We start from the raw sequence: 21,599 nt of genomic DNA on the forward strand, positions 1-21,599 counted from the left end.
CCCTGAATCCAGGTGTACCTCCAGACCCTGGATGTACACCGAGATTTTTCCCTTCCAGTCATTGGAAGGGAAGAATCTTGGAGGTAGTATTTTTTGTTTGTTTTGTTTTGTTTGCGGCACGCGGGCCTCTCACTGTTGTGGCCTCTCCCGTTGCGGAGCACAGGCTCCGGACTCGCAGGCTCAGCGGCCATGGCTCATGGACCCAGCCGCTCTGCGGCATGTGGGATCCTCCCAGACCCGGGCACGAACCCGTGTCCCGTGCATCGGCAGGCGGACTCTCAACCACTGTGCCACCAGGGAAGCCCTTGGAGGTAGTTTTAAAGACGAGGGACGTTTGTTTTCCTTTCTAAGAAAAGGCACTTTGGGGAAAAAATCCACCTCATTTCTTCCCTTTATGAAGAGTGTGTCTGTACCAAAACGCAGAGAGACAGGCAGAGAGAGAGAGGAAGGGAGGGAGACAGACAGACAGACACCACCAGCAACAATGAAAATACCCACGCCCCGAAGAACCACTTGATCTGGGTTTCCTTTTAATATTCTTAACTATGCGAGGAGCAAAGATAAATGACATTCTCGTCCTCAAGGAGCTAAGAGCCAACAGTGACGCACATACATATTTCAATGGATAACAATATATGAACCCGAAACTTCTACCTTCGAGAGAGGCTAAAGATACGAGTTTAGAGGAAAGGGGGAGTTTATTTCTGCCTTGAAGGAAACTAGATATGGAAGATTCACAAAGAAGTATTTGAACTAGGACACAGAGGACATGGACATGGAGAGATGAGGGCTGGGAAGAGGGATGCTGTTCTGGGTGGGGGAACAGTCTGGATAAAGGCACCGAGAAGGTGGTGGCAAGTTGAGTGTGACCTCCGCGTGGTTAAGCTGAGGGGATAGGGTTGGACAGTTGTGGGCCACCCCTTTCCTCCCAGGGGAGAAGGATGAAGAGTAGACAGAGGAGGAGCAGTGAGAGAGAAGGGAGCTCGGGGAGCCCTGTGTGAGGGACGACAGCAGTGCGGGCTTTCAAGAGCACCAAGATCGAATGCCGTAGGAAGGGTGGGAGTGTGGTGCACGTGTGTGCGGTCCCATCGTCTAGTCTCATCCTCATTCTGTCAACAGTCACTGGAGTTTCTGTGGCAGGAAATCCTCCCCGTGCATTCTCGGAACACTCGCCTCGGTGGAACTGATGGGACCTCCGGCTCTGGGACTGATCTGCTTATCTAAGCACTGCCAGTCACAGCAGGAAGTCCTCACGGCCACGGTGATGTGTTCAGGGATGACACAGGTCCCAAGAAGACTAACTGTGCTCAGTGAGAGCGGATCCTAACTTGTGTTCGGCTGAGCAGATGAAGAGCTTTCTCTTTCCTGCTGGACTTGAATCCTGGAGGGAGTAAAAGACAACAAGGGAATAGTCCTGTGAACAGAGCCAACACAGAGAACAGGAAGGAGAGATGGAGAGGGACTGGGTTCTCGTGACACCATTGGTGCTCCTGAAACCAGCCATGCCTGATGGCAACACAGCAAAAATAAATAAATTAACTAATAAGCTCCTACCCCCAACATCTTCTTTAAAAAAAAAAAAAAGTAAAACACATAGAGCAAAATCCATCTTTTCAAGTGTACAGTACTATGAATTCTGACAGAAACATGCAGTCATGTAACCACCACCACAATCAAGATAGGAAATATTTCCATCACTCCGAAAAGCTTCCAGGTGCCCCTTTGCAGTCAGTCCTCTTCCCCCAGCCCTGGCCCCTGGCAACCACTGATCTACTTTCAGTCTTTTTTATTTTGTTGACTTGAGACATGGAAACAAAGTAAGTTGCAGGGTATCTTCTGGAGAGTTCAACTTCAGTTCTGCAACTTAGTAAAACTCTTCCTACGCCCTGCTGTTGGTGCTGTCAAGGTCTAAAGCTAAAAAGATTCAGAGGCGGACCTTACTAGGATTTACCTCAGTTTTTCCAGGAATCCTGGGAGGTCCTGGGCGTGACCACAGTTGGGGCTGAAGCAGGGACAGCAGGTGCCGCTCTCATGACACTGTGTACAGTTATGTAGATGGGACAGTGTCGAGACTGATGCCCCAGATGTTGGAGGCATCAGTGTAAAAGGAAGACCATAAGATACAGAGAAACAGTAGTCAAGGTGCTGCCCCTTTTACCTGCACTTGTCCCACCCGGGCCCACACCCTCTGAATTAGAAACTTTCTGTCTCTACCACTGTCTGTGCCATCTCATTTTACACTTTATTTCTCTAATATAACTGGAAGGGACTAGATTTGTATACCTTCCTTCTTTATTAAAACTTTTGTTCATCTTAAACAAATACGTCTTGGGAGAAACTTACTGTTCTGCTTGCTGTGAGAGGTATTTAGTATTAGACAAGGCAAGCACAGTGAAAATGTGATTTAAGGTCAAGGATAATACCAACTACCCGTCTGTTGTGTAACTGTACTTAAGGGCACTAATCTATGAGCTTCTGGAAAATGAAAACTGCATGGCATTTATTTTTGTATTCAAAGACCTATCACAGACCATGGTGACGGCTAAGAAGAGTTCACTGTGTACCTGATGTACTTCATTTCTAATCCTCAGAACAAATCTGTGGGGTAGGTCTTATCCTCTCAGACATCAGCAGAAGCTTCAGGAAATGCCTTTCTCATTGGGATTGGAAGCAGCATGACTCTTTGCTGTATTATATTTTCACATTGCAAGGATGTGGAGAAATTGAAACCCTCATACATTGCTGGTAGGAATGAAATGGTGCAGTTACAGTGGAAAGTGGTTTGGCAGTGCCTCAAAAGTTAAATAGAGTTACCCTATGACCCAGAAATTCTACTCCTAGGTATAGACCCAAAAACTTGCACATGAATGTTTGTAGTAGCATTATTCTTAATAGTTAGAAAGTAGAACTAACTCAAACATACATCATTTGATAAATGGGTAAACAAAGTGGGATATATCTAGTACTGTGGTTGGTTCTCAGGAAGTACTCAAAACATGGATGCTTATTTTCACTCCAAATCAAGGAAAAGGTTACAAAGAATTCCTTTGTGCACTTGGCTAACATCTCTAATGGCAACTCATGAGCTAGAGAAATGGAAATTATGTTGTATGGTGAAATCTCCATGGAAAACAGCAATAATGTAAGTTCCAACCCAAGGAAAGTAATAAGAACCCAGTGAAGTTGAAATTCACACAATGCACAATAACAAAGTCTATATTTAAGGAAAGTAAAAACTAAATCTAAAAGCCAAATTAGAGGGCTTCCCTGGTGGAGCAGCAGTTGAGAGTCCACCTGCCGACGCAGGGGACGCGGGTTCGTGCCCTGGTCCGGGAAGATCCCACATGCCGCGGAGTGGCTGGGCCCGTGAGCCATGGCCGCTGAGCCTGCACGTCCGGAGCCTGTGCTCCGCAACGGGAGAGGCCACAACAGTGAGAGGCCTGCATACCGCAAAAAAAAAAAAAAAAAAAAAAAAAAAAAGCCAAAGTAGATAAGGAATTTCTATATTCCTTGAAATCAGAGGTCAGCAGATGAGAGAAATATAAATATTCAAGTGAAATTTGATACTGTAGTGAAATTGAAAAAAGGTTTTGAATATTGTTTATGTTACTATAATTTTTTAATAGAAATACCTTCTCTGTATTTCTTTTATTTATACTCGCTCAACACATGTTACGAAGTCCATAGTGTGTAGCCACATCTTTCTTGGTCTGGGGCTCTATGGAAGTTCACAGTTTTGGCCTTTTTATAATAAAATAAAGACGTCTGTGCCAAGATGCCACTCTACCTTTGTTTAGTGAATCTACTTTTCATTGAGATACAGCCATAAGTTGCCCTGTAATCAAGAAAACAGGACAATGATTACTATAAGAAATATGCTCTTAAAGAAAGCTCTACTAATATACAAAATGCATAACACTCAGTGGTGGGGAGCTCGAAAAAAAGGTCATTTTTATTTGAAAATGAGTCTGTAATAATCACAATTAAAATTTATTTCAACCTCTTCTTTCTTTCTTTAGTTTAATCCTTGCAGTAACCCTTAAGCCTGGACGTTAGCCCATTTTTCAGATGACACAACAAGGCTTAGTGAAATCAAGTGATTTATTCAGTTATAAAACTCCTAAAGTAGCAGAGCCAGGAGTCAAACTGTGATGTGTCTGACTTCAAAGTCCATGCTTTCCCACCACACTCTATTACTTCTCCTTAGTAAAGCTTAGATATCCCTTTTTTGGAGGATATTAAGCTTCTTTGGGCTTTAGCCTCCCTCCAGCACGTGGGAAAATCCACTCCAATTGACATCTCGGTATCGTTACTTGAAATCACTCCGTAAATTCTTTTCAAGGTACTTCATGATCAGTAAACCATATGTGCCCTCGATTAGCATAGGGCAACTTAGTCTTGTCATGTTCTAGCACTGGTTTCTAAATTTTATTAACTCTCAAAACCCTTTGTTCAAAGGAAATCTTATAGGAAAGCCCAAGACATAAACAAGAGTTGCTGCTGGAAGAGAGAAGGGTGAGCAGTGCATTGATAAACTGACCATCATCAACTGTAGCCACATTTATTGTTTACCGAGCACTCATGCTGCCCTTAACTGTCATTATTTTAACTCACTAATCCTCATTAACTCTCATTTAATCCTCCCAACCACCGTTTTTACTCCCAACCTAAGACCCCGCCCATGAGTTAGGCATGTCTTACTCCGTGGGTGACAAAGAAGCCTACCACCCTTGCTTCATGGACCTGGGAAGTTGAGGGAGCCAGGCCAAGGCTGGTGCAGTTGCTCAGAGACATCAAGCTTCTTTTATCCTTTCTCCAAACCCTTAAAATGAGGCTTCTCTCCCTCTGGATGTTGAGGATGCACATTTGCTACAATGGAAGAACTAAGTGATCCAGAAATTACTAGGTTCTAGGAGACCTGTGAAGACTTTTCTCCAGATTCAGTCACTGTGGTTGGTAATTTCCTCAGGCCCCAAGGGCAGCACGATCCTGTTTCCTGGGTCTTGGAGCTCCCTTCAACTCATCACAAGTGGGCTGCTACTGTTTTTCCCCCCCTTTTCTTGCTCCCCGTTTGACTTTGAGCTGCCGGTTCACTTCCATGATGATCCCAGGGGAAGTGGCTGCATTCAGAAGCACCTGGGAAGCACATCTTCACGACCTTTGGAAACCATGAATCATTTTGGACTTTTCACATACAATATCTGATTTAATTCAAGCTTCAGAGATGTTCTCTGTTGAACATTCAGACAATGACAATAATAGCAAAGATGTAGTCCTTAATAATGAGGCAGGCACTGCTCCAAGAGCTTTACATACATTAATTTAATCTTCCAACAGCCCTATTATCCCCATTTATAGATGAAGAACTTAAGTACAAAGTGATTAAGGGACTTGTTGAAGATTGCATGATAGGAAGAAGCAGGACAGGCAATGTGGCTCCATTGTTTTTATCCACGATGTTGCCTCTAATAAATTTAAAAATATTTTACAGGTGGGCTTCCCTGGTGGCGCAGTGGTTGAGAGTCCGCCTGCCGATGCAGGGGACACGGGTTCGTGTCCCAGTCTGGGAAGATCCCACATGCCGTGGAGCGGCTGGGCCCGTGAGCCATGGCCGCTGAGCCTCCACATCCGGAGCCTGCGCTCTGCAACGGGAGAGGCCACAACAGTGAGAGGACCGTGTACCAAAAAAAAAAAAAAAAAAAAATTTACAGGTTATGATAACATGTTGAAATAAACTTAGTTGAAAAATAACTGCTAATTGTTAACATTCATCAAATGCCTAAACATGCTTATCTAAATTTGCATCAATGTTATGATTTCTCATTCAAATATGCTAAGGCAAATTGTTACACTACTGTATTTCTAATCAACTAAGATATGCACAATTAATGTACGTGACGTGACAGAGAAGCTAATTTGATAACCTTTTAGCAAATGAGCTTCTTACTGGGACTGTAGCACTGTTTTTCTGCTTAAAATATTAATTCTGGCAACTTGGTGTTTCTTATGTATCAGGCACTGTCCTGGGGTAGATTACAGAAGTCACAAATTCTTTGCTACATCTACTATGGAGAGTGGAGTCAGTTTCTCTTTCTGTGGAATCTGGGTTGGCCTTAGTGATTCGTTTGAACAACAGAATGTGGCATAAGTGACATTTTGGTCCTTCGGAGACTAGCTCATAAGAAGCTTCTGCAGAGATGTCTATCGATTTTTAAACAAGGGCCCACTTGAGTAAAATGAGTCCTAGCAAGTTGCTGTCATCTTCTGCCTGGAATTCAGCAGGGTGAGAGGGAATGGCCAAGCAGCTTGAATGGAGAGCAGCAGGCAGGTCACCGCTGTCAGCATTACTGGGTCTGTGGTAGGGACTCGATAAACACCTTGTGAATTCAATCTGCTCGTTCTTCCTTTATTCTTTTAACCTGTCGTATGCATTTATTTCCAGCTTAACGGTGGATGCCGGTGGTAAGCAGTAGTAGCAGCCAAACCCCCAACAGCTTGTTGGAAGACTCCCCTCATCACGTGCTTATATTCTCAGTCCTAGTGAATGACGTGAGCTGAGGCAGGGCTGTTGCCCCCAGAGCTCGTCTGACGCAGCCCCTTGGTTCCCCCTCTCTTCCTTTATACCAACACTGGAGCTCTGACAGACAGACGGATAAGACAAGACAAAGTACTTGTTAACATTCATCAAGTACTTTGATGGAAGGGAAGATCTAAATGATACAGGATAAACCTGAGTAATATCTATTAAAATCTATACCCTGTAAACAGAGAATATGATTTTTTAAAGTGATCCTGGAATATTTTAAAATTAAGAAAAGACAATAAACTCTCCACAGTAAATATAATACACATAACATTCTCTGATCCTGATGCTAAAACATAACAACTAATAAAATAATCAGAAAACAAAACCACTACCCACACCAAACTGCCATTATCTGGGGGGAAAAAAACAGCAAAGAAAAAGGGAAAAAGCCTTCTTTTATACAACTTGTTGGTTAAGGAGGAAATAAAAACTGAAACTTCAGAACACCTAGAATATAACAGTAATGGCAACACTAGTTCACCTAAGTGATTCAGCTTAAGCAGTACTCAAGTCCACACCTTAAATCTCATATTAATAATTAAGAAAAAATAAAAATGATTATACTGAATGCTAACTCAAGGAGTTAGAAAAAAACAACAGAATAGACTAAGGAAAGCAAAAAGTAGGAAATTCAAGGAAATCAATTAATTGGAAAACAGAAAAATAACAGAAGAGATGTTCAAAGCATACCACTTGGGGGAAACAAGCAAACAAAAACAACAACAAAATAGGTCAACCATTAGCTATCTTAATTAAGAAAACAAGGGAGCAAGCATAATACATAATAAGGGGGAAAGAGCCATATGCAGAAAAGAGGAGGGTAACTTTGCTCACCTCTAGGCAAATGAACTTGAAAACATGGACAAGATGGATGGTTGATGACCCTAGCTAAGACATAAAAACTACACAGACCAATTACCATAACAGATACTAAAAGAGCTGTCAAAGAGCTATTGCCAAACATCTACCAACACCAGATAATTTCACTGAAATTTTAAGGAAGAGAAAATTCCAATGCTGTGCAAACTGTTCCAGAACTCAGGAAAAGGAAAAACATTTCCAATTTACCAGCATAAAATAACAAAACTTCTTAAAGATAGCGTGCACGTGAACACACACACACACACACACAACTGCACTGATGAATACAGATGCAAATATATTAAATAAAATATGAAACATAATCTGGAAATATATTAAAAGAATAATACATATGGTCAAGTAGAGTTTATTTCAGGAACGCAAGGATGGTTCAAAGTGACAAAATATATTAAAAGGTCAAAGGAGAAAAATCGTATGATCATCTCCATAGAAAATGAAAAGGCATGTGATAAAATTCAACATGCACTCTTGACTAATTTATTTTAAAATAGGGATCAATGGATACTCCTTAACATGATTAAATGTATATATCTCAACCCAGTTCATTATAGCCAATATATTTTAACATTATTCTAGAAGTACTAGACAATGCAATCAAGACATAAAGAGGTATGCAAATGGGAAGACACGACTGTATAACTGGAAAACACAAAAGAATTAACTGAAGTACCATTACAAACATGAGAGTCTGGTAGCTGGGTAGAAAATTAACATAAATAAGTCATTAGCCTTCATATATACTAAAATCAGACTAAATTATAAACAGAAAGGACTTCCTTAATAATGGTAACAAAAATAATAAAATTTCTAAGAACTCTTGAAAAACATATACAAGATCTCTGTAAAGTAAAATGCGAAGCATCTGTGAAGGAAACAACAAAAAAGACTTGAACAAATTGGGAACCATTTTTGGATAGGGCACCATGGTTTAGATAGAAGCTTTAACATGATAATGATGTCAAATTTCCCCAAGTTGACCTATAAAAGTAAAACTGTCCAAAAAAAAAAAAATGTACAATGGATTTGTTTTGTAGAACACAAACAAAGGGTTGATTCTAAAGTTCAAATGGAAAAATAAGCAAGAATATTTGAACATTTAAAAATTACTGTTATTAAAACAGTGTAGGACTGGTACAAAAAAAGAAAGGCAACTCAACTGAAGAGAATGGAATTAGAGTCTAGAAATATATCCACATAATATGAAAATCTGCAATGTGATAAAAGGGCCATTTCCAACAGCAAGGAAAGGACAGACTTAATAAACAGACTTGCAGGAACTAGGTAGTTACCTAGGAAGAAAAACTGGAGCCTTAAATTCAGGATAGATCAAATTTTTAAATGTGAAAAGTCAAATAACAGAAATACCCAACTGTACTTTTAATATTCAACCAGTAGCAGATACACTTTTTCCCTTGAAAAAAAGTACAGAAAAAGAATGCATAGTATGTTACAATTTGTATTACATCATATAGCATTTATACATATAGATACATTTATGTATCTATATGGTATTTCTGGAGGGTATACAAGAATTGGGTCTTGGTACCTATTTCTTTGAAAGGGAACTAGAAGATGGCTGTCAGGGATAGGAGAGAGACTTAATTTTTTTACTGTTTGAATCAAGAAGATGTATTAGTTAATTAAACAAAGAAATTAAAATATATGTCAGAAAACAAAAACAAAAAACCTATACATAATAGTATATAATTAGTAGGAGCTAAACAAGGTTAATTTGGTAACCCAAATTCTGCCAGTAAAATATTGTATAGGGGTCTAAAATGTATCTGAAAATAATATAAAAAGAGAACTGATAGAGTTACTGACTCTTATAAGACACATCAATTAAAAGGCAGGTTTTTCAAAGGCAAAATAATGTCCAGGTCCTTAGGGATTTTTTTACCCTTGAGAACTGGTGCAAGCTACTACTTTACTATAAGGGAGTTAAGGAAGACATCCCCTCTTTAATTTTTCTTCTAGACACACTGCATACTTCATGGCCTGAATTTGTATATGCACCAAATGAACAAAAATAAAGAGAAACTTTGATTTAAAAAGTACCTCAAGGCAATACAAAAAAAAAGAAGTCATTTTAATTTTTGATACATATTAAAACATTTCAGTCAGTTCTTCCTGACAGCATAACAAGACAAATACACAAGACCTCAAACATGCTTTAAAATGACATTCAGCAAAGTATTTAAAATTTAATAAATAGCAATAATCACACACAAATACATTTTTCATACTCACATTAAGCTACTAAAACAGACAGCTAAAGAATAAATAAATGGGAATTGAGAATAAAAAAATATGCGGGGTTTTGCAATTCACTTTACTTAAAAAAGGGAGGTGATCTGAATGATTTCTTAATTTGCTTTTCAACATGTAGCATGATCCTCCCCTTATGAATAAAATATATTGAAAAAATCACTTTCTTACTATAATGCAGTTTTTAAATACAACAAATAAATATGAAACCAGCAAAGCAACCTCAAGTTGTAATAAAAATGCCCCCTCACGCTCCCCGCCGTAAGCTATGGAAATATATAGTCATTATGATAGCAAATAATAGTATTTAAAGTGATAGTGCTTCTGCACTAAACTCATCTGAGACCTTGATATGATTTTAGTGCAAATCCCTAGGGTCCAATACAAGCATAACCCTGTATCAGGGAAAGACATCACCAGTTGGAACTTATCTTGTACAATCTTTGTACATATTTTATAAAGTTCAAGATTTAATGCATAGTAGAATATCTTCATCCGCTTAATTCTGTCCTTAAACAGAGATAAAAAAAGAAATGACTTGGGTTTTTTACCATTTGGTTTGTACCATATTAGAGTATTAAAGTCAACATTAGAAAATTTATAAAAGAGTTTTGTTTTTGCCATTAATTTATCTAATCTATCTAAACTTCACATCACTGCATGTTAAACGTAAGAGAAAAAATGTTAGACAAAGTTTTTTTCCCTTTGACAAGCTCCTATTATGAAATCTAATAATGTTTAGACAGATGTTATACAAATAAAAACAGGTGAGAATAAGGACTTTTTCTCTTTTTATATTAACAACCTTAACATCTAGTATATTAAGTTACAAGATGTATTGGCAAAAGCATAAAGGGTTCAATTAAAAGAAGGTATTATTTTGAACAAAGAAACGTTTTAACATAGGATAGATAGAAACTGACAGTCAATGAGTTTTAGCAGCCATATCTCTACTGCGAACTACAGTACCGGGATGAAAACAATTAGAAACAAATGGAAGAACATTATTGAACAATCTGAATACATAATGCATTTTTAGCTGCTAAAATAGTAAACTCTAAAGTTTATAGAGTTACAGGTGTTTAATTTAACCATGCAGGCTAACATATGATAGTAAGAAATCACCCTGCATCTTTTCTCTTTTTAAATTAAAACTAGTTTAATTGTAAAGTTACAAAACAATGAATGGATATTGCTCCAACTTGTATCCAATCTCCCTGATGGGATTCTTGTACCTAACAAAGTAACAAAGCTTCATCATCACTCGTTTCATTTTTCAGCGTTGCTTCTAAGCAAGAGTCTGGTATCTGGGCAGTGTGGACAATACCGCAGCGCTCACAGGGGCCATCGCGATTACTTGGTCTTACTCCAGGGTTTGCTGCACTATATGGTTGTCTGAACCTCTGCCCTTGATCGGAGGCAAGATCAAGAAGAGGTCTGGAGCAGTCATTCACATCAAAGTCTGAAGTTCCTTCAGAAACTGGAATTAGCATTTCGACATCATCATCTTCTTCTCTTCCATTTACCCCATTATCAAGTTGTCTCAAAGGGCTCTGGTTCTGACTTACGGAGCTTGATCGCCCTAATGTAAAACGTACCCAACGTAGCCCCTGAGTCATACGACTTAGCGCACTTGTGAGCTGGTGACGCGCCGGACTCACACTTGGGGGTTCCGCGCTTGTCACATCCCGTCCGGTCTCTGTGTGACCACCTCGGGTATTCTGAGTGGAGGAACTTCCACTTGCTCCCACTGTTGCTTCTACAGCTGTTGTGGGAGGGACTTTTTGAGGCAAAGGAGCTGCAACCCCGCCAGATGCTCCTACCGTATCTCTTCTCTCATTTTCTGTGTCTGTGTCGTCAGATTCCACAGAAAACAAACTTCTGTGAGTATGATTTCTTTCAGGTTCTCTGCTGGTACTCTGACTAGGGGCAACCTCATCCCCATCTGCTGAGACCAGAGCCAATGACCCTGAATGGCGTGATCTTGCAAAATTAAAAATTCGATTCCAGATGTTGCTGGATCTGCCTGCCATAGGAAGTCTGATTGAAGTAAATCCGAGCTGAGACCGTACAGCTAGCCTCAGGTTTTCCAAAACAGAAGCCTGCAAAAAAAAAATAATAATAATAAAAGAAAGAAAGAAAGAAAGAAAAGATCTTAAGGCAGCTAACAACAAGGTATTAAGATGGAAAACACCCTTCTATTCAGCATGTGTTGTGGATGAAAGTTCTATTACTCATTTCACAGTCTATGGAGGATGAATTAAATTCTCTCATGGATACAGGCTCACCTCACTCCAGAATCTAACCTATAACTTGAACCACTGTTCATTGTGTTTAAGATTTTCTTGATACTTCATTTCACATATGAACTTTAAAATGATGTTTAATGCCAATTACAACAGCAATTTTGTTTCAAAACTTCACATAGTAATCCAATCCTAGAAATGCACCAAAGATGGAAAATAATTTGATACTTCTTTAGCTAGGAAGATAGAAGAATCTCTACAATAATTCTCTAAATGACCTAAAGGAGTGTGAAAACCAGGCTGTTTGTTTTTTTGTTTTAACACAGAACAAGTTAGACTTGATTTACAAGGTTGAAACCTTCCAAAACATGTAAAAGTTGTATCTCACAGTTGGTTCTCAAAGATTTGTTGAATGAGTGGATATTGAGGATTTATTTATATTGTCATAAACAAAGAAATTACTGTATTTGTAATGCAGCACAGGAAACAAAAAGCCAAAGAAATTAATTTGTTTATAGAACTATTCAATGGTATTTGAGACATTTGGGTTCCTTCTCAATCTTAAAGAGTTAAGTCTTATTTTCTACAGCTTCATGTTAAACATAAATTATAACCTTATTCTTTGAAAATTGGTGATTTTTAATTAGTGCATATGGGAGGTGACCTTATTGCCCAACTGAAAGAAAAATCATCTAGATTTTCTTTTTTCTAGGAATGACTATTGGAATTAAACAAAACAAAACACTACAGTATTTACAAAAACAGTCTTTAAGCTCCATCTAGTGGTTATAAAAAGGAGTAATCAAACTTGGAACAAACAGAGCTTTCATCAATCTGGCATTTAGTATTTAAAATACAGTATTTCCAAGAAACAATGGTGAATTGATATACTCCCTTTCAAACGGTGATACAGTTTCCCTCTGCCAAATGAATGGCTCTTGCCTTTCCCCCCACAGAAAAAAAGAAGGGAAGAGAATAAGAAGATGTGATAACATATGTTTTCCATCTCTGTTTATGACTGGTATTGAAGTAAATCCAAGCTGATACCGTACAGCTAGCCTCAGGTTTTCCATATAGATTTGTGATTTCCATATACACCCTTTGAACATAATCCCTGGAATATAATTCACAGAAAGCTAAGAAGCTACTATCACAGGAATATTTCATAGTCTAGCCTTAGTAAATAACAGATTGTCAATAAGAAATCTGAATATCAGCACATAAAATTTACTATATGAATGAGTAAGGTTTTTCACCAATTGGGAATGTAACTATAAACTAACTGAAAAAAAAAAAAAGTGGCTCACATCCCTTTGAGCTCCATAGATTTGGTCCTCCTCATCTGGCATTCACGTTCTAGTTCTAAGGCTTTGTGTGAGCACTGTCACTAAATCCAGAAATGAATACAAGGCTCTTCAGATATCCTCCCCTCTTATGCAGCTGCCACCCACAATGCCTTCAGCACACTTCAAAGCCGTCTTTAACAGTACAGTCTGTCAGTGAGATGAAGCTCTCTACTGGCTTCAAAGTCTGTTTAATTAAATGATTGCCAATTTAACATTAGATTCTACAAGGGGATCTCATGATTGTTTTAGGAATCATTTTATATACTTCTTCCGTTTATGAAGCAGAAGAAAAGCATTCTTCAGAAAGGATTGCTATTTTGAATGAGTTGGTAATCAAAAGATTCTTTTTCGGGCTTCCCTGGTGGCGCAGTGGTTGAGAGTCCGCCTGCCGATGCAGGGGATACGGGTTCGTGCTCCGGTCTGGGAAGATCCCACATGCCGCGGAGCGGCTGGGCCCGTGAGCCATGGCCGCTGAGCCTGCGCATACGGAGCCTGTGCTCTGCAACGGGAGTGGCCACAACAGTGAGAGGCCCGCGTACCGCAAAAAGAAAAAAAAAAAAAAAAAAAAGATTCTTTTTCTTTTTTTCTTTCTTTTTTTTTCTTGCGGTATGCGGGCCTCTCACTGTTGTGGCCTCTCCTGTTGTGGAGCACAGGCTCCGGACGCGCAGGCTCAGCGGCCATGGCTCACGGGCCCAGCCGCTCCACGGCATGTGGGATCTTCCCAGACCGGGGCACGAACCCGTGTCCCCTGCATCGGCAGGCGGACTCTCAACCACTGCACCACCAGGGAAGTCCTATTGTTCTTTTCAAAAACAAATAAGGAAATTTGATAATTTATTACCAAAAGTTTCAAACATAAGAGTGTAATCTCATTAACTGAATAAAATCTAGTTTCCCATTTGCAAACATATTTTACTTTAAAACTTTGTTGAAGCAGAATTCCCTCACAAAGGTAAATTATAACCCTACAAAAACGCTGTAGTAGGTAGTAAAGAATTGAAACCTTACCCAAAGTGAGGTCTGACCTTTGCCCTTTACTTCTGGGATGAGACCTCAGACCTTGGAATGTCATCTTTGACAGGAGTGTCATTGCATGGAGACTTGGGCCAGCCAGAGAGTTGCACTGCGTTTTAGGTGGAGGCTCTGAGCCACACCAATGTGATGTAGCGTGAGAGTGTTGAGTCAGCAGAATCAGTCAACCTCTGCAGAGGCTAGAGACTGGGATCAGCCACATGTGCAATTAATCATGCCTATGTGATGCAGCTCCAATAAAAACCCTGGACACCGAGTTTGGGTGAGCTTCCCTAGTTGGCAATGTTTTGTGCATATTGTCACACACCTGTGTCGAGAGAATGACACTGTCCTGACTTTATGGGGAAAAGACAATTGGAAGGGTCGTGTTTGGTACCCTCCTGAACCCTGTCCTACGTGTCTCTTCCTTTGGCTGATTTAATCTGGATCCTTTCCCAGCAATAATAGTTATACCAGATTATACTATTAAGTAAAACAGCTTTCAATGAGTTCTCAGTCCTTCTAGTGAATTATCAAACCTGAGGATGGTTTGGGAGCCCCTGTACTTAAAATTGGTTTTAGAAGTAAGGGCTGTCTTGTGTGGACTGTACTCCCTCTAACTTCACAGTTGACCAACCTCTTGAAGGTAGCCTCAGGGTATAGGGGTGGGGTGATAGATGGTGAAGTGGGTGGATGGAATTAACCATCCTCTGAATTCCTACCTAAAAAGAACCCTTCCCCACGGCAGGGATAACAATATATAAAAGCCACAATGTAGGTTTTTCCTATGTTGCACACAAAATTCCAACCAGTGGAAGTTCTAATTACTTACTTAGCAAATTACATCAAATTCTCACAAAGATTTCCTAAAAGACTCAAATAAGATGACCGACTGTAATTGGAAACCTATTTACCAAAAAAGGAAATGGTCTTTCATTTTGAACAGAATTAAATTACTGGGAAAACAATGTTCATCAATTTTTCTTAATTCTGATACTGGGAACAATTTTTAGAAATGTTTCTGAATAAATTTACATTTTAAATGTAGAAACCTTAATGGCCTTAAGAACCCTGGCACAATCGTAAGCATTGAAAAAGAAATTTAAAAAGAAATTGCAGGGAACTATATTCGGTATCTTATAATAATCTATTATGGAAAAGAATCTGAAAAAGAATATATATATATGTATAACTGGATCACTTTACTGTACACCTGAAGTAAAAAATTGCTCACAAAAATTTAAAGAATTCAGAAACATTAATAAAGAATGAGTTACTATTTAAAGAAAATGATATGAATTTTTAAGCACTGTAAAATCCAGCTGTGAAGAAGTTTTTTCTCAAGTCAGGTAGAAATGTTAACTTAATTTCAACAACTTTTATTTTAATCTAGCATGTTACTAATCTATTACTAAGCATATCAACTTTAGTATTTCTTTTTAAATCTTTGAAATAGTTCAAGTAGAAAATAAGTTGTCAAACTTTACTTTTGAATTTTAACACACTAAATTATCCTAAACAGTAAAATGCTTAAGAATCACCTAACCAATCAGAAGTAAAGAATGAAAATTATACTTCTGAATTTGTTAAAATACAATGGAACAATCAGAGTTGACCCTTGAACAACATGGGCTTGAAATGCACGGGACCACTTATACGTGGATTTTTTTCAATAGCAAATACTATAGTACTACATGATACATGGTTGGTTAAATTTATGGATGTAGAGCCCCAGACACAGAGGTCCAACTACAAAGTTACATGTGAATTTTCACCTGCACAGAGGGTGGGTGTCCCTAGCCCCCTCGTTGTTCAGGGGTCAACTGTATAATTTCAAATCCTCCATATATTTAATTCTTAATGTGACTGCAAAAATTCTGACCCAGTCAAGGATACTTTACCATTATATACAAGCATAGATTTCATTTTAAGAGGTACGGAAAGAGAGATAATAAATTGTAACATACCTGATTAGGTGGACAAACAGGAAAATCTTCAACTGGTGGAATTAAACCCTGAGCAATCAATTGTCCATAAGAGGGAGGAGCTTCTCTTCTTAACAATTCTGCTTCCACTCTGGACAACTGTGTTTCAAATGATCTTTGAGAGAAACAGGGGGATGAAAAGGGTTAAAAAAAAAAAAGGCAAGCCAAAACAGTAATTTTTAAATTATCAACAATTAAAACAATCTGAATTTTAATATACTTGTTCATTTGTATAAAGCTTACTTAGCCAACATTTGATGAGTATCTATACTACCCTACACGGAGAACACAAAGATGAAGCGGACAGTTTAGCCTCATGCGGTTTTACACTAGGGGCCTGGATCACTAAGTTTTAATAAATTAGAAATCTCCGTAAAAGATAAAAGTACTAGATCTTTAAACCCCTAAGAACATAGGGGCTTGAGACTTCAGGTGAAAGTATTTGAAAATTCTTAGAAGACACTTTATTCAGCAAGTCCAACACATTTACTTTTCAGATAAGGAAAAGAGTGAAATGAGTCACCAAAACCCTTTCTGGAATAACTTGTTCTTAAACTCAAGACCTCTGGTCTTCATTGTACTATGTTGCAATGTAGTAAAACATTTTCTGGCCATTTATACTGAACCAAAGATAAGATGCACTTGGTTATTGTGATACTGTGCATCTATTCTTAGCTGTCTGGTATATGACTTCTTTGTTGTATCTATCATTTGTAATTCTCCTGAGACTGACGGTCATGGTCTCCACAGGAGCTTTCTAGAAGGCCTCTCTGCCATCAACTTCTCCCAGGTCCAGTCCCGAGTCCTCTACCACACAAAAGACAGCTCTCCCTGAAGGCCACTCTTTAACGCTGAACCACTGCTTACTTAGCTGAGATCCTTCAACTTTTTTTTTTTTTTTTTTTTTTTTTTGCGGTACGCGGGCCTCTCACTGCTGTGGCCTCTCCCACTGCGGAGCACAGGCTCCGGATGCACAGGCTTAGCGGCCATGGCTCACGGGCCCAGCCGCTCCGCGGCATGTGGGATCTTCCCGGACCGGGTCACGAACCCGTGGCCCCTGCATCAGCAGGCGGACTCTCAACCACTGCGCCACCAGGGAAGCCCCCTTCGACTTTTATACCACTTTATTTTATAGCTCTTACAACATTTATATTTTTTGTCATCTAATTCTACCCACCAATTCCTTCCTTCTAACTGTAAACTGCCCATGAGATTACTCCTACTCATTTCTCTATTCACCTGCATAATGCTTTCAACATAGAAGGTTCTCAAATTATCTGGAATTGTTGAATATTTATAAAAACCGAGGTTAAAGAGCAACAACCGAGAATTACAGCTTGCAAAATACCTGTAAGACAGATTAACCTGAAATACAGATTGGCTTTTCTCACCTCATAACTCTTAGTGTTTATGTGTTTTTTAATGTTCTTATTAGGCTTTTGAGTCATAGGCTTTTCATAGTCATTTTATAAATCATAAGAAGTATTTATTTCTCAACAATATAACAAAAATATATTGCTAATCTCATTAAAAATGTGTTGTAAATATTTGGGCCATGCTTTTACTGTAGAGAGCATAAGCACTATAGTTTTGTCTTGATACTGACCTTCGTTCAAACATTCTCAGAGAATAAAGCTTACAAGTACATCCCAAGGCAATGACCAGTAACAGGCCACAGATAAGGCTCCCTATGACGGCTGCAGTTATGACTCGGGTAGGCACGATTACCGGGCAATTCTCCTCATCGCTGCCATCGCCACAGTCGTCCTGAGAGTCACACACCCAGCTTTCAAACACACAACGATTGTTTTTACAATGAAAATTTCCTGGCTGGCAAAAAAAGCAGTTTTTTTCATCGGAGCCATTTGGGCAATGATTCTGGTAGTTGCAGCGATCAGAACGAGGGTAACAGACGCCGTTCCGGGAACATGGGAACTCTTCCTTTTGGCACATGGTACAATTGATTTCATCCCTTCCGTTTGGGCAATGCCAATACCCATCACAGCGCTGCTGCTCCGTATAACACCCCCAGTTCCCTCCGCAGGGTATTTCCCATGGCAAACAGAAGCCGTCTACTTGGTAAGTAGCATTAAATCCCCTGGCAGCGTTGACTTTATCAGCACAGAAATGTACCCTTATCTGTCCAGAAGAAGACACGACAGTGAGAGGTGCATGAGAATCAAAAGCAGTTAACACACGCAAAAGCTTGTGTGGATTCTCCTCTAAGCCATCATATATTTTGACATAATCACCATAACCAGTACCATCAAGTTTAAAGTCAGTGAAGCGTAAGATGACTTTACGATGATCACCAGTGTCTATTAACCAGGTGCAATTGCTTCCGGGAGGATAAAAGTCTGGATAATTGGGAGAATTAAAAGTACCATAAAAATATTTTAACCACTGCCCACAAGTTGGCACATCACAGTCTATCTCATCTCCAAGGTCAAGGCAGTCAATGTTCCCATCACATTTTAAAGATTCGGGGAGGCAAGTGTAAACTTTGGTAAACCGAGATAGACACTGGAACTGGTTGTAAGCACAGGGTTGGAAAGAGGCAGATGTTGGAGGATTCACTTCTTTGGCACAGATCTCTTCATCAGAACTATCTCCACATTCATCCATATTATTGCATTTCCAGGCTGCTGGTATACACTTCCCATTACCACAACGAAACTGGTCACAAGCACAGTTTGGTTCCTCAGATTTCCCTGGGAGGACATTGGGAGGAGGGAGATGGAGAGATAAGGAGGAAAAAACATACTCTTTAAAGGGTATATAACAGCAAGTGGCATTTTTATCATAAATGCTGATTAGCCCAAATGATAGTTGGGCTTGATCAAAAAATAGGTTAAACTCTAATGGCAAATTAATATTGGCTTACTGATTACTCAACAACTTATTAAACACTTATGATTTGTTCCATGAAGATCTCTACAGCTGATCTAAAGAGAAAAGACCAATCCTGTTTTCGCAGAAGCTATTTTACTGCAGAACATTTAGTAAAGTGATGTAAGATATGTAAGTCAGTAGGATGTATTGCCTAAGAATTTCAAATACTCTATTGTATAAACATTTTGCAATGAAGGAAAACTCCTCTATAATAATCACCTTTTCAAATCCAGTTTTAATATTCTTTTTGAGTTGTCTATATATATTATATATATATATATATACACATACACACAATATTTTGCTGTGTATCATAGCATATTTTGCAAGCCCATTATTTAGACTCAAATTTTTGCTAAGATTATCATAAGTTAACTTTATTCTATTTCTAACATTTCATATAACCACAACATGGTACTTCCATTTTATAACTGTTTTAATACAGCTGCAAAATATTTTATGAATCTGAGCTAAAGGTATAAATTTACTACTCAACAAAACAGTAGGGAGAAGAAGAGAGAAAAGAATGGAAATGTTTATAGAATTCTGATTATCTTAGTGGACTATCTTAAATATATAACAATAATGAGGTAGGGAAAGAAAACCAAACATTAGATTCCTACAGTCCACACTGATGATGTCGGCCAATGCCTACCTCTCCATTAACAACTTTTATTTACTGGCAAATAGGTGACAGAAAATGTGCCTCAGAACCTAAGTAAATATTACAAAGACTGTGCTTTTAATAAAAAAGAGAAAAAGCAGCATATGTTGCTAAAGGAGACCATGTAATCTCAGAAAATGTAAAATGATTTTCAGCAAAAATTTATATAACTCTAATGCTCTGAGTTCTTCATATTTGTATGATTTGCTCACTCTTTTTGGATAAAGTTTAAGAATTAGCAAAAGAAGACTTCTGATACTACAAACTACTAAGGGGAAATTGATTATGTCTTTTCTTTGAAGGTGTAAAGACAAGGGTAATGCACACACACAAAAATACATTCTGAAGTAACTTGCAGGATACTGGTAAACACTTGAGGGGAAAAAGTTCCTTTTAAAATAAACGTATTCAAAATATGTAAAAAGAAAACTGACCTTAGTTTGTAAAATTAATCATTTTATTAGGATTATACAAAATGCCTTTTGGAGACCCCGATCTATGGTACCTGAACCTTTAGCCTCTAATTCCTCAATCTCAGCTGCCTTGAGGACTGAGTCACAATTAAATGGACATTGTTTAGAAGGCGAGTCCCGAAGTGACTGAGCAGTAAATACTATAGAATTCTGTTCCATATTTTTCTTCTTATTTAAAAACACACCTGAAAAGTATGCCAGTCTGAAACCCTTCCTAGAGATACTGTCATCGGAATGGAACCTGATCCAGACGTGGTCTTGTGAAGAAATATATGGTGGTGGGATTGTAGAACCACAGGCTCTGTAGCTTTCAATATTCTTGTATGTTTCTATCGTCAACCAGTCCAAACTGCATCTTCTGGACCCTTGAATATCAAAATCCTGAAAACTACAAATAAAAAGTCAGAAAAGCCTGCTGAAAAGGAAATTTTGGAAAAAAATTTCATTAATAATACAAAGTAACTGAGGACTTTATTATAAGCCTCCATATATTCACTGATTCTCCTGGATCTTCTAGGCCCATGACTATATCATCAACAAATAATAATACTGCTTCTGTGTTCCTAACATTTGTATCTCTTTCCCAGATTCCAGAACAATACTTCTTCATAAGTAACACGAAATTCCAAAATAACGCTAAAAAACAGGAGACAGTTGGCACCTTTCTTCTTTTTCTTCTCCCTGTGTGTGTTTAGGAAGGACCACTTCTAATTCTTAGCACCCTAAATTGTTCTGTTTGAACTACTCCATAATTCGATGAACTGAAAGACACAGAGGAAGTCTGCCTTCTCTAGATTAGACTGGTTCATCTGCTTGCTTAATGAGTTTACAGCTTACATTTTCAGGAGAGCAAATCACACAAACCTGAGCCAAGTAAAAAAGTTAAAAATGAACAAACAAAAAACTTCTTCAGTGAAAAGTCCCTGAGTTTGGGAATACTTTTCTACATAAATGGTTTATAACCAAACGTTATCTTGTAGTTCATAAAATATGGGCATGAATAAAGGGCAGAAAAGTCAAATAAGAACCACATACAAAATTAGCCACTGCTATGAAAAAAGAAAAAACAGAATAGCATTTTCTACTAACATGTCTCACTGAAAAGTGAGATTCCTGCCTTAAGCCAAGTGATGATAAAGTTAATTATCCAAGGATTATTATACCAGGATATTTCCTCTTTAAATATTCTGAGTAACTATAACAAAGGCTGACAATTTGACTGCTTTCAGTTTTTCACTATTATGAA

The 21,599-nt window shown here is 38.6% G+C and overlaps 1 protein-coding gene across 3 annotated transcripts in view; it reads right to left on the reverse strand.

The window, feature by feature from the left end:
* Positions 1-9,582: 9,582 nt before the first annotated feature.
* The window catches only part of LRP12 (LDL receptor related protein 12), a 79,703-nt gene continuing 67,686 nt past the window's right edge, over positions 9,583-21,599 (reverse strand). For all 3 annotated transcript variants that reach the window (XM_060115492.1, XM_060115491.1, XM_060115490.1), the window contains 4 exons: positions 20,539-20,741; positions 17,931-19,035; positions 16,307-16,439; positions 9,583-11,838 (listed from right to left, as the gene is read on the reverse strand). In XM_060115492.1, coding sequence (XP_059971475.1) covers positions 10,972-11,838; positions 16,307-16,439; positions 17,931-19,035; positions 20,539-20,741 — 2,308 coding nt within the window. In that variant the 3' untranslated portion in view covers positions 9,583-10,971. The remainder of the gene's footprint in view (positions 11,839-16,306; positions 16,440-17,930; positions 19,036-20,538; positions 20,742-21,599) is intronic.

The sequence above is a fragment of the Mesoplodon densirostris genome, chromosome 13 (genome assembly GCF_025265405.1).
Source record: "Mesoplodon densirostris isolate mMesDen1 chromosome 13, mMesDen1 primary haplotype, whole genome shotgun sequence".
NCBI lineage: Eukaryota > Metazoa > Chordata > Mammalia > Artiodactyla > Ziphiidae > Mesoplodon > Mesoplodon densirostris.